General features: G+C 39.2%; 1 protein-coding gene across 18 annotated transcripts in view; it reads left to right on the top strand.

Annotated features, from left to right (window-relative positions):
* DIP2A (disco interacting protein 2 homolog A) overlaps window positions 1-12,314 on the top strand; it is a 115,498-nt gene that overhangs the window by 88,671 nt on the left and 14,513 nt on the right. For 16 of the 18 annotated variants that reach the window (XM_068686032.1, XM_068686030.1, XM_068686025.1 and 13 more), the window contains 7 exons: window positions 1,554-1,583; window positions 2,779-2,840; window positions 4,468-4,525; window positions 5,006-5,080; window positions 5,743-5,917; window positions 7,559-7,682; window positions 9,303-12,230. In XM_068686032.1, coding sequence (XP_068542133.1) covers window positions 1,554-1,583; window positions 2,779-2,840; window positions 4,468-4,525; window positions 5,006-5,080; window positions 5,743-5,917; window positions 7,559-7,682; window positions 9,303-9,555 — 777 coding nt within the window. In that variant the 3' untranslated portion in view covers window positions 9,556-12,230. The remainder of the gene's footprint in view (window positions 1-1,553; window positions 1,584-2,778; window positions 2,841-4,467; window positions 4,526-5,005; window positions 5,081-5,742; window positions 5,918-7,558; window positions 7,683-9,302; window positions 12,231-12,314) is intronic. The other 2 variants (XM_068686016.1, XM_068686031.1) reach the window with 2 other exon arrangements.

Raw genomic sequence — 12,314 nt, 5'->3', positions numbered from 1 at the left:
AATGAAGATAAGAGTTCCTCAAATAAAAACTCTTATCTCAAAGACCCAAGAAAACTATCAAGGTTGACAGTTTTCTTTTCACTTCGAAAGATTTCAAATGAGCACTGTCAACATGCAAATACGTTTGTGTCATTTCATATAAGAGTTGGACTTACTTTCAATTAAAGGTATAAAATGGGAAGCTTTGAGAGGGAGAATAGGCATGTGTATTACACATCCCCATGTCACAGACTGGAGACAATGACATGCAGTTGTCCAGACGTGTCTTTGATAGCTTAGTATTCAGTTGACACTAATCTCATATGTGTAGTTTAACCAACAGCTTCTTAAATATGTTGTCATTCATAACTGCTCATTTAGTTTCTTTATTTTTTTGCACATATTAAAGGAGAAAATATTAACACCCTCTAGATAACCAGTTATAAAGAAATATGGCCAGAATGATTTTATGAATCAGTAGAAAAATAGAAAAAAATGTAGATATAGATGAAATGAAGAAGATTGTGAAGGAAGACTGAAAGTTCCTTGAATATAACATTTTAGATGCCAAGGGTCAAAGAATAACTTTCTGAATGGCCTGTCTGAAAAAGGATTTAAAAAATATACGTTGGCTATCTGTTGTTCAAACTGTTCAAACTAAGTAGACTATAGCAGTTTGGGGCTAGGTAAGAGCTTCCTGTGCAGTCTAACTTGGAGGCACATACCTATGACATTAATCTAAGAGCAGCCTTAATAATCTAGAAGACCATACTTAGAATAACACTGTGCTAGTCTATCTTGATGATATCAAGAACTTCTGATAATTCACAGGCAGCAATATGAGAAATCTTCAGTCTCTTTTTATGGTAGAATACTCTGTTTGTCTTAAACTAGCATAAAGCAAGCAAAAAACCAACAGCAACAGAAACAAACAAAAAACACCAAATCAACATTTTTTCCAGGGAAGTATTCCAGGATAATTGTGAGTAATGTAGGACTTCTGGGCATTTAAGCTTTCTCCTCATTTTATACCTCTTTATCTTTGTTTTCATTCTATTTTTAGTTTACTTTTACCCTTTCCCACATTCTTCTAAAGCATAACTGTATCTGACATTTTATGTTGTTGAATTTAAATGAATAGATTTGTAGCCAAACTGAGCATTTGATACAATTTAGCATGCAAATAAATCAGTGACAGCTTACCACCTTACTGGACTGGTCTACTGAGAAGTAAAAGTTACTTCTGAAGTTACAAGTAGCATTTAGATACTTGCAGATGGAGGAGGGATTTATGATAGGACAGCAGACATTATGTATGATCTGCCTTAAGCCTCTTGTTTATTTACTGGGACTTGCATGTTTCCCAGTGAACCACTTTAAAAAAAACAGGCTCTTAAGTAATCTGAAATGGGAATTTTCTTTTCACTCTGAAACAGTATGAGTTTTGTTTTCTGTCTTACTGTGTGTATCTTATGTCTCCAGTGCCTCTTTGTTTGTATTTTCTTCTTCCCCTTTTTCTCTGTTTCACACACTTTGATGGCTTCTGTTACTTCTGTTTGTGGTCCCACTGTCAGCCAAACAGGCTGGGCAAGCTGGCTGAGCAGGTATAGTGATGCATGTGTGTGCTTGTAATGTCCTAAAGTCAGTCTGGTTCAGTGGTAAAACTCTATAAGGAATGTATTCTAGTTGAGGGAGTTTTCACTTGAAAGAGGTCAAGTGATTTTTTTTCTAAAGAAGTATTTTGTGTCCGTCCGTCCTTCCCCCCCCCCAAAAAAAAAAAAAAACACTTGTAGCTGAAGTACAAAACCTCTTTCTCAAACATGCAGTATGGGGCTATAGCAAGGAATTACATTAATGAGTGGTATCTTCCTAAAAAGTAAACACCATAATGCTAATCTGGTATGACCATTGGTTTCCCTGAGCCTTAGCAGTGCTACAGATTTAGAAAGCAATGCCATTATAAAGACATTGTTACTGTTCTCCAGCTCCCTGCTCTGGAGTGGATAACAAAGCAGCCTAATTTTTCAAAACTTCTAAAATGAGCAGCTATGCTATGTTTCCCTGCATGGGAGAGAACAATCACTGACTCTTTGCCTACATTTTTTAGCTTAAATATGCATTTCACAGTCATTTCTAGTTGCCTTGAGATTAAACTCTGCTGGAAAAAAGAAAAAAGTCCCCTGTTGCCATGTTGGGAAATTAATTTATTTTAGGAGTCTGACCTTCCTCCAGAGTTGGTCAGAAGGTTTATCTTCTGACTGCAAGATGTCTGCCTCTGTCTAGGCCATTACTTGCAGGAGCATTGAAAAGATAGCGGATGGTTAGAGGTATGTTTTAGTTGAATGTTTTTTTCTTCAAAGTTAGCAGAACTTTTATGAAGTAGAACAGCTGAGCTTTAGGAAGGGGGTTATGCCCGTGTAGGTTTATGCTTATATACTTTACACTTGCTATGTAGTGTTTTTAAAGGAGGTGTAATTTTGTAAAACTTTGTAAACTTAAAGGTTTAACTGTATATATACATACTTCACTTGTGCATTGATTTACTAGTTTCTACAAATAACTTTACTAATTTCTATTGTAAAATGCTAACATTTCTGAAATTGTTATATAATTGCATAAAACATCAATGCTTTATGGCAGTCACTCTAGAGGGTGACTACTTTGACTATTTTTTTGGTAGATAAGGACAGTACTTTATAAGTGTCATTAAAAGAGGGAGAGGAATTTTTGAGTTAATATGGCCATGAAAATAGGATTTTCTGGCTTCTGTTGATTTTGTTTTGTCCTTTGTATTCATAGGGAACAGCAGGACCAGATCCAACAACGGTCTATGTAGATATGAGAGCACTTCGACATGACAGGTACAGATTATGTTATGGTAAAACATTAACCATTAAATGACTGCAGAGGAGTAAGTTCTATCTCCTCCTCCATCATTTCTTCTGCTCTTCCTTTTTACACCCTCACCTAAGTTGCTGTCTGTTCATCCATATTCTATAATCCAGACTCATTAGCTGTTTCGTAGTCAACTGTACCACCAGCAAAAGGTGATTTCCCAGTTGGCTGGTTAGTCACAGAATTGCAGAAAGATTTGTGTGGGCAGGATCTCAGGACATCCCTCATGCTCAATGCAGGGCCAACTTCCAAGGCTTCAATGCATTACTGAGGGCCAGGACCAGTTTTGTTTGGAAAATCTCCAAAAGTGGGGATTTTCCTTTGGGTACGTGTCCTGAGGCTGACATCCAGCTGTAGGACAATAAATTTCTTACTGTTGTCTCCCTTCTTGCAGCTTATGTGCCTGACTTCTTCTCCTTATGATGTACAACTCAGAGCAATTGGGCTTCATCTTCTCTATAACAATCCTTGAAATAGTGGAAAAATTACAGTTAGCTGTACTTAGACTTTTTTTTCTTCAGACAGAACATGTAAACATCATCTGGAATCTTGTTGAGGATACATTCTATCAGTCTTAATTCTGTAGTCATAATTTTAGCATTATCTTGTCTCTTGGTTAACTTAGCTGATAAAATTGCTGGCATTACCAAGTTCAGACTAATTTTAGTAGTGTTCATAAATCTATGTATTTGTTTCTGTACTTACTTTAAGAAACTTAATATCAATACTTGGTATTGATACAAAAAATTCTTCTTAATTGATTATTTTGAATCAGGGGTTTATTATTTCAATCAGGGGCTTATCTGGCAGGTTTTTTTTGACTACTGTTCTGTAATTTTTGGAAGGTTAAATCTTGGTTATTAGAAAACAAGCATCATGTGCACGATCTTCATCTGGCATTTGACCAGATCCATGTAAATTGCTCATTTTTTCTTTATTTAATATAGCACTACGATTTGCCTGAGATACATTGTTAAGTTCAGCCATAGCCTCAAAGCTCCCACGGTGCTAATCAGTTCTAGCCTATGTGTGTTGGGTTAGTAAAATAATGCATAGTGTATAGGAGCTGTTTCTCTTGTACACCACTCCTATTGCATTCAATTTTTGCTCCTTCTGCTACTGTGATAACTTCATAAGTTATGCCACTAATGGACAGTGTAATCCTTTTTTTTAGGCTTCTTGCTCCTTACTTTTTGTAATTCCTACTGGGGCTGCCATGGTTCAGTGTGGCAAGCAGAGGTCCAGGAGAGTTCAATAAAGATGATGAAAGTAAAAAATGCTGGTGAGACTGCAACCTTAGAGCTCTTCTGGAACGAGTTATTCATCTCTCTGGAGAGATGAGTTTCTGATTCTTAAAGGAAACAGATATATGGGAATGCTAATACTAAGTCTTGAAGACAGCTAGAAACTCTTAACTATCTTGTGAATAATTGAGTGTCAGAAGTTAAATAAACTTAAATAGACGTGCTTCATGATATCCAGTGTTATCCTATCCTTAGCTGCACTGATATCATGAAACACGTCTATTTAAGTTTAACTTCTATTTAAGTTCATGGATCTCTGTACAAATGCATTTTTCTTTTATTTTCTCAGGGTACGTTTGGTAGAGAGAGGTTCTCCCCACAGTCTGCCACTTATGGAGTCTGGGAAGGTGAGAGACTGAGAGCAATCTTTTTTCCTCACTATCCCTATCTGGATGGTGAACTGTTTCTCTCAGTACAGAGTCTGAGCAATGTCAGGCTGAATGTGCTTCGCTAATCACAGTATATCTAGGAGAGGCACTAGAGAGAGCGTGACATGAACAGCTGATAAAAGTGAAGCAAAGATTGTAAAATGAAGAAATAGGTAGTATATGTTGCTGTAACTGAAAAAATCACAGGCCTTCACACAAGGCATTTTTCAGGTGTGAAAGATCAGTTCTGTAGCTAAATACAAGCTGCAAAATAGCTGCTTAGAATTTAAATGATTAATCAACTTAGAAGGAAGAACTGATTGATACCCATGGAGTAAAGAGTAGAAAGGGAAGATTTGCATGGATTGACTTCTGTGGCTTTGCATTATTAACGTACCTTTCTTTTGATGAATTCAACTTCTGTTAACTTCAGTTTTAAACATTTGTTTTCTGTTGAAGATTCTTCCAGGAGTAAAGGTCATCATAGCACACACAGAAACCAAGGGACCTCTGGGAGACTCACATTTAGGAGAGGTAAAGCTTCCGATATTTCGTATTTTGTTTATCAGCAGTGATATAATATATAGATAAATCATATTAGATAAATGCATGTCATACTTAGACAGACATGATCAAATTAATGTGGCAAGGAAACGAATTCAGCAGAGAGCTGGAATGGTTCAGATACTTATGTGAATGTTTACATGGTTTTCTCCCTCCTGTGCCAAACTATTGAATGCCAGGACCAGGTGGTATCAGTTAACTAGTCTGTGTCTGATTGGTAGGTACATGAGGCAGTGAGTAGGTACTGTGTATCATATATTCCATCAGTGGAAAGTAGTAATGAGGTAATTTGCTGCTTGGTTTAATCTGTGCTTTATATACATTTGGGTTTGTGCTTATTAAGATACCCTTCTAGTAGAAGATAGCTGGTTGGTGGGTGTCCCTTTCCAGTATGTCAAATGCCTAGTTCATTTTTTCTCTTGACTGTCCCCAATTACATGTATGTAAAATGTTTTTTAATCCTTTTTCCTGGTCATTTACTCTGAGCCAGAAATTAATTATTTTAATAAAACAACTCCTGTAATTTATATCAATAAATTATGCTGCCCGGATCTGGCAAAATCACCTTTATTTATATTGGAATAGTTCTCTTCTTTTTTTCTTTTTCTTTTTTTTTTTTTTTAATCCCCTAGATATGGGTGAGTAGTCCGCATAATGCTACTGGTTACTACACAGTGTATGGAGAAGAAGCACTGCACGCTGATCACTTTACTGCTCGATTGAGTTTTGGAGACACTCAGACCATATGGGCTCGGACTGGATACCTTGGCTTTCTGCGCAGAACTGAACTTACTGATGCTAGTGGAGGTGAGAGGAAACAGATACACTTAGAGAAGCATGTGCTGAAACTCACTGGGGTAGCTGAGCTAGCAAAGAGTAAGCTGTCCTGCAAGATTATCCTGGCTTCCATAAGAGAGCTGAATATAAAAGGAATCTTTACTCTATATACGTTCGTTGATTATAATGATACTGGGTAATCATGCAAAAGGAGAAATTCGTAATGCGCTTTTCATTTAGAAAGTAGGATCCTCTTCCTTTATATTCATTTAAACAAAATAATATGAGTATGCTTGTTAAGAGCACTAGAGACTTTCTACTTACTTCTTGCATAAACCTCTTTTGTACAGAGAGAATACAGTATTTCCGTGCTGATCTAGATAATACTAATAATGGTAAGTCATTCAGCAGTTCTAGGACATGCACAAATATCAGCAATTTCCCAGCCTTTCAGAAGTGAAATGTCTAGAGGAGTAACTTATCCTTATTTTTTTCCAATATATAAATAGTGTTCATCTCCTTTTTTTCTTTCTCTTTTTTTTCTAATTTAAACCAGTGTCTGAACTTGAGAAATGTACACAGATGGAAGAAAAACTTGTTAGCAATGTACCTGCCATTGCTTGTGATTGAACTTAAATGAACAATGATATCTCCATTGATAGTATCTGTGTCCCCCTCATTGCTGTCACTGGATAAATAGGGCGTTCACAGATACCTTTTATAGATCCTGTAATCGCCCATGATACAAGATAGAACTTTTTTTTTTCCACTTCTGGAAATGTGGAGTGGCTCCCTCTTCTGGAGAAAGCTGATAGTGGAAAGAAAGGGGAATTGCAAGCAGATGTTCACAACGAGAAGTTGCAGATGGCAAGGCACTAGATTACTACCGCACTTTTTTGTGTCTTGTAGCTTTCTAAAAAATCACATATAAAGATATTCCTGCTGTGGAACAATGTCAGTTGTCCTTAAGTTTGTTAGCATTTGAGAGAACAGCTGTCATAAATTACCACATTATTAGCAAATGTGAATGAAAAATAGTGCTGCTTCCCAGTAGTTTTTAGTCTCAAGTTACATGACTGAGCAGAATTCTAAAATAGGCACAGAAAAAAAAGAACAATTCCTTTCGACAGAGTTACAGGATGAGCATGTCAGTTTGGAGAGCGTGTTCTGTAAGGTCTAGAAGAGCTTTGTGTGTTTAACCTAGGAAAGCTAAGGCAATAGGTTTGTTCTCTTCATTAACTGTGGGGAACTTAAGTTGAGAAAAATGTTGCTGTCATGAGAACAAGTGGGTATAAATTCTTTAAAAAATAAAATAAAAAGGAAATCTCTCCTCCTCTTGATAGGAGAGAAGTTCTTTGGTAAGAATAGTGGGAGGAAAAGATGGATTTTGATTAGTTTTATGAACTGAGATCATGTTATGTAAGAGAAGTGACAGAACTGGATAACAAAAATTATTTTTAGTCTGGTTTCTTTTGCTTTGAGTCAATATACATAAGTGCTAAATGACCTCACAATTCTTCATCTTTAAAAATGGTAAAGCATGATGTGTATTACGGACTTTCTCCTCAGAAGAACCAGCAATGTCTTGTAACATCAGGAATAAGCACGTACAAATGAGGATGTCTGTTCTTCAGATCTGTTGATGTTTGGAATGTCTGTGTTCTGTCGCAGAGAGGCACGATGCCCTGTATGTCGTAGGCTCTTTGGATGAAACACTGGAGCTCAGAGGAATGAGATACCACCCCATTGATATAGAGACATCTGTAATAAGAGCACATAAGAGCATTGCAGAATGGTAAGAGTTATGGTTCAGTTATTTTTCTGTATCCTTTTATATCTTCCAAAATAGACAGAATCAAATTTTGCAGGACAGCGAGCTAGATTGAGTTAGTTGAGTCTATACCAAACTATAGAGTTGAGCTTACTAAATCCTTGCTTAGAAAATACTGCAGTGAGAATAACCAACTGAAATATAACACCCTTTTTTACCACTCAAACAAACAAACAAAAAATAACAATAAAGAACTCCACATCTTCATCAGAGTTTGATCTTCAGTCAAAGACAAAGAGAGGGCACAATATGAACAGGGTGGCAGAACACTTCCAAGTTGTATTGCTGATTTTCATAGTGGTCAGAATGTATGCCCTTGGATGTTGTACATCTCTAGGATTTCTCGAATCATAGAATGGTATCTTCTAACATATATTATTCTCATTTTGTACTAATAAGATGATACATGCCCTTCGGCTGTAGGTCCTCTTCAGTCATGAAGTGGTAGTGCTTGCTTGTTGTAATTATTGTGTGTCTTTGTCTTCATGGTGGTGAAGATGCAGGGGAAAGTCATACGGGAGGTTGTCTAGGGCAAGGAAGCTGATTCCATGTCTCAATACTTCCTCCACCAAGAAGAAAAGAAGGGTAATGGTTGCAGGCAACTCCCTTCTGAGGGGAGCAGATGGCCCCATATGTTGGCCGGACCCTCCCTGTTGGAAAGTCTGCTGCCTACCTGGGGCCTGGGTCAGGGACATTACCAGGAAACTTCCTGACCTTGATCACCCCTCTGATTATTAGCCCTTAGTGATAATTCAGGCTGGTAGTGATGAAATTGCAGAGAGAAGCCTGAAGGCTGTCAAAAGGGGCTTCAGGAGACTGGGGCGGTTAGTGGATGGAGCAGGTGCACAGGTGGTGTTTTTGTCTATCCCTTCAGTGACAGGGATAGATACTGAGTGGACCTGGAAGGCCCAGCTGGGGGTCAGCCTCTTTTCACTGATAACTAGCGATAGGGCTAGAGGGAAAGGCCTCAAGTTGCACCAGGGGAGGTTTAGGTTGGAAATGAGGAGACATTTCTTCTCAGAAAGAGCAGTCAGGCATTGGAACGGATTACCCAGGGAAGTGGTGGAGTCACCAACCCTGGGGATGTTTAAGGAAAGGTTGGACGTGGTTCTTAGGGACATGGTTTAGTGGGTGACATTGCTGGTAGGGTGATGGTTGGACCAGGTGATCGTGGAAGTCTTTTACAAACTTAATGATTCTATGATTCTCTGAATCTCTGGAAATTTATAAAAGTACATTAATAGCAAGCATGCACACACTGATTGAAATCTCAATGGTACTTACGTTAATACATAAGTGTAAAGGACTTCTAAATACGTGATTGCATGCATATAGGAGAAAAAGACCCACTTAGAGTTTTTACAGAGACAATTTGAGAAATGGTTGGCAGAGAATATCCCAAGAACTTACAGCTTTGATATCTCTTGATTTATACATATTCATATTATTATACTGCTTTTTCACATTACTTACATTGTTCAAGTCCTTACACAAATTATTTGCAGTAAGTCTGTCTTTGGTAGCTTCCTTCGACTGTGGTTTGTTTTCTTTTTCTCACCATTAATATTTACATCCTGCCGACAGTGCTGTATTTACATGGACCAACTTGCTTGTGGTGGTTGTGGAATTAGAAGGCTCAGAACAAGAAGCATTGGACCTGGTTGCACTGGTAACAAATGTGGTTCTGGAGGAACATTACCTCATAGTAGGTGTTGTAGTCATTGTGGACCCAGGTGTTATTCCTATCAATTCCCGTGGTGAAAAACAACGAATGCACTTGAGAGATGGATTTTTAGCTGACCAGCTGGATCCTATTTATGTTGCCTACAACATGTGAAACCAGAAAATCACAAGGCTAAAGCACCAAAATCTAGGGACTTTCTGAATAGCATCTGAATTCATTTGTTATGTTTTTAAAACTGTTGAAAAACTTAGGAAAATGGAGATACTAATCTTCACAGACCTTCACCTTTCAGATTGCATTTAATTTCATAAATCCATTATAACAGTTATTGCTGTCTTGGAATGGAGAATTGACTGGAATTCCTGAAGGAAACTTATGAGAACTATCATGGACCAATGTGCTTTGTTTTGTTGTTTTTTTGTTGTTTTTTTTTTTTACAATAATTATGAATGTCAGTACTTGATGCACTGCATAAAGGGACATAAGGCGGGGTGGGGAGAGTACACCAGCTGTGAGGAAGACTCTTGGAAATAATTCTGAAAGTTGTGAAAAAACATTTGGACTTAACCCTCAATTAGATTGTTTGCAATGTATTGGTAGTATCTGGGTTGGGACATAACTTCCAAGATTGCACACATCTCTAGCATATTCTCCTACTGTACTGATAGGAATTCTGCACATATTTCAGGTTTAAAAATGCAGCCTTTTTATTTTAAATCACTGATTCATTCCTATTCAGAAGAAACAAGTTCATTCAAATTCTAGATTCAATCTAACAAGAGTTATGCTGCTGTTCAGCTTTTTTGTACCAAGCAAAAGCAAATACTGCATCTGTAACAAGGTTACATATTGTGCCATGCTAAACTCTGTAATGCTATGAACTTTATAATAAAATATTAAATTAATATTCAGTTTTAACTACTTGATGCAGGAGCCTTCACTGCTCTTGCTGTTGTAACTTTATGTTAAAAGTTGCTTGCTTTCATAGCATTAGTTGTTTATTACTGCCCTGCATAACACCAAGTACTTAAGAACTCATTCCAAAGCCAATAGTCTCTGAATTGTTTGTAGAAATGTTTACAAAGCATGATCTTACAGTATGTTTTCCATGAATATCCTGTGATAAAACTTATGTAGTAATTTCTTCCACCGTGGAAAAGATATTCAGTGTTAGGTGGATCTGCTATGGTACAAGCCTTCATTTTTTAGTTCAGTTTAGACAGACCTTTTGTTCAAGCTGAAATAGCCTGGTGGTTGAGTCACACTGACTAAATACAGTTTTGAAATTTCTGCCTGATCTAATACTGCAGTGAACCTAATTCAGAAAGAGAACGTGAAGTTATTCAAATACTTCATGTGTTTGAAGGTAAGTAAGAGACTAGCAAATAATTATTTTTATAGAGTTAATAAGGAGTTTGAGCTACATTAATTTTTTTATTTTTTTTTTAGTAATGCTTGGGTTTGGCAAAAGAGCCAGGTTTTTCTGCAAGGCAATTTTGCCTGGATCAGTGCCTAAGAAAGATGGATATCAATATCCTGGTAAGAGGATATCAAATGACTCTTGGTCGAATGAGCTATAAAATCTTCTATAAAGTGCTTTCGTATATATTAGTTCTTTGCCCTCATGGTGTTTGATTGTGGTGTATTATACAGCTGCATACCCTCCTATGACTGTAATTATGTACAGCACGTGTGTAACTTATTGTCTAAGTACAGCAGCCTTTAGCAGTGGACTGTGGGACACTCCTCATAACGCAACAGCTGGAAAAAAAAAAAAAAAAAAAAGAGAGAAAAAAACTACCTAGCCCCAATTTGAATGTTGTAGTTTTTTAGCAAATAAAACATTGTAAGATTTTTGTATGGAGATATTGGTTGACAGTAAGACAAGTTGCCTTGTAAAGTAAGACTTCAAACAAAAAAAAAAGCATTAAACATTTCCGAACAGCTGCTGAACGCCTGACTCGCTGCCTGTCGGCGCTCGGCCTGTGCCGCTTTAGCCCCGCCCCGCGCCCGGCCGCCATTTCGCGGCTCCTCCCGCCGCGGCTCCTCCCCAAAATGGCCGCCGGGCGCCGCGGGGCTGTGGTGGCGGCGGTGCGGCCGCGGGCGGTGCGGGAAGGCGTTGGCGCAGCCCGGCGGCCTCGCCAGGCAGCGCCGCGGGCACAGCGGGGAGCAGTGGGGTGAAGCCGTTCCGCTGCCCCGTCTGCCGCTGGGTCTTCATCTCCTCCTCGCACCTCGCCCTCCACCTGCGCTGCCACACGGGCGAGAGGCCCTTCGGGTGCCCGCAGTGCCACAAGGCCTTCACGCAGAAGGCAGGGCTGGTGCTCCATGGCCGCCTGCACATGGGGGCGAGGCCCTACGCCTGTAGCAGGTGCGGGAAGAGCTTCCGCTCCTCCATGCACCTCATCTCGCACCAGCTCCTCGAGTCTGGTGAGAGGAACTTCAAGTGCGCTGCCTGCGGGAAGGCCTTCAAGCAGGGCTCGTCCCTCAAGCAGCACCTGAGGACCCACGAGGAGCGTGAGCCTCACCGCTGCTCAGTCTGCAGTCGAGCCTTCTCCAGGTCCTCCTACCCCCAGCTTCATGTGAGAACACACAGCAGTGAGCGGCCGTACCACTGCTTGGTGTGCAACCAGACCTATGCCAAAATCTCCACTTTTGAAAAGCACTGTAAAAAGCACCAGCAGGAAGAGGAGAGGTCCAGTGTTAGACCTGGTGCAGTGACAAAAGCACTGGCTGGAGAAAAGACTCAAGAACTGCAGCACCAAGATGACAACCATGAGCAACCTCACCAGGCTGACAGAAGGCGGCAGCAGGAGGAAAGGCTGTAAGAGGTACTAAAATGAGCTGTTCCTTGTCCTCCCCAGTGTGACTGGGGGGAGGTACTGTCTGGTTTAATTTTTATTGAGTGAAGATGA

This window comes from Anas acuta, chromosome 6 (assembly GCF_963932015.1).
Source record: "Anas acuta chromosome 6, bAnaAcu1.1, whole genome shotgun sequence".
NCBI lineage: Eukaryota > Metazoa > Chordata > Aves > Anseriformes > Anatidae > Anas > Anas acuta.
This window is presented reverse-complemented; position numbering and strand designations above follow the sequence as displayed.